This window comes from Fukomys damarensis, unplaced genomic scaffold (assembly GCF_012274545.1).
Source record: "Fukomys damarensis isolate Sample0158 unplaced genomic scaffold, DMR_v1.0_HiC HiC_scaffold_23, whole genome shotgun sequence".
In the NCBI taxonomy this organism is placed as follows: Eukaryota; Metazoa; Chordata; class Mammalia; order Rodentia; family Bathyergidae; genus Fukomys; species Fukomys damarensis.
In genome coordinates this window covers 45,197,017-45,197,905 of record NW_022900935.1, presented here as the reverse complement: position 1 = coordinate 45,197,905, position 889 = coordinate 45,197,017, and the positions used below count along the sequence as shown (strand labels likewise).

At 63.2% G+C, this 889-nt stretch overlaps 1 protein-coding gene across 1 annotated transcript in view; it reads right to left on the bottom strand.

The window, feature by feature from the left end:
* Ssu72 (SSU72 homolog, RNA polymerase II CTD phosphatase) overlaps positions 1 to 518 on the bottom strand; it is a 29,298-nt gene extending 28,780 nt beyond the window's left edge. The window contains exon 1 of the mRNA XM_010627715.3: positions 88 to 518. Within this exon, the coding sequence (XP_010626017.1) occupies positions 88 to 167 (80 nt within the window). The 5' untranslated portion in view covers positions 168 to 518. The remainder of the gene's footprint in view (positions 1 to 87) is intronic.
* Between the last annotated feature and the right edge of the window lie 371 nt (positions 519 to 889).

The window sequence follows — 889 nt, the reverse complement described above, 5'->3', positions numbered from 1 at the left end:
GGGCGCGCCCTCGGGCCTCTGCGAGGCGCCCAGCACAGGTGGAGTAGGGACCCTGAGGGAGGGGAAGAGGGAAGGGCGGCCCACTACCTGAGGATGTTGTGCGCCTCCATGCTCCGGTTCTGGTTACTCGAGCACACCACCGCCACACGCAGCGGCGACGACGGCATAGCGCCGTCAGCACAGTCCGCGCTCCCGGCGCGGACTCCCACCCAGCCAGGGGCTTCCGCGTTAGCAAGATGGCGGCGACCGGAAGTCGACAACGCGGAAGTGGAGGCAACGCAGCGTGCGTGAACGCCTGCGAGACTTCCCCGCGCCTCCGTCCCTCGGCTCACAGTCTTCCTAACAGGCGCGCCTCCGTCCCTCGGCTCACAGTCTTCCTAACAGGCGCGCCTCAATAGGCGAAGATAGGTAAATGTGCAACGCTGCACCTTCCTCAACGGTGAGCCGCTGAGGACCGCACTCTTCACTGACGCTACCGCCGACCCTGCGCCCTACGTACGCCGACGTCTAGGACGTCACAACGCCCGCGCCCGACGGCTCCAATAATGACGCACAAAGTGCCGTGCCGGAGCCTAGCTTCACGTCGCAACTGCGCCGTGGGGCTTAGAACCGGTTGGTCGTGGCGGGGGTTGTCAGGTTGTTCCTTGGTTCCTTGTCCACCCCCACTTTTTCGTCGCCCCAGAGTTGGTCGCCTCCCTAGGCCCGCCTAAACGGCAGCCCTAGGGACCCGGCGGTTCTCCTGCAACCGCGCTGTAGCGACAGCCACAACCTGTAAACTGTCTCCGCCAGACTCGCAGGACAGTGCACATCGCTCCCCTCGGAGAATGCTTTAGAGTTTACAGTTTAAGCAAAGTTGTAAAAGTATTGGCGGTGGCTTGCTTCAGTAATC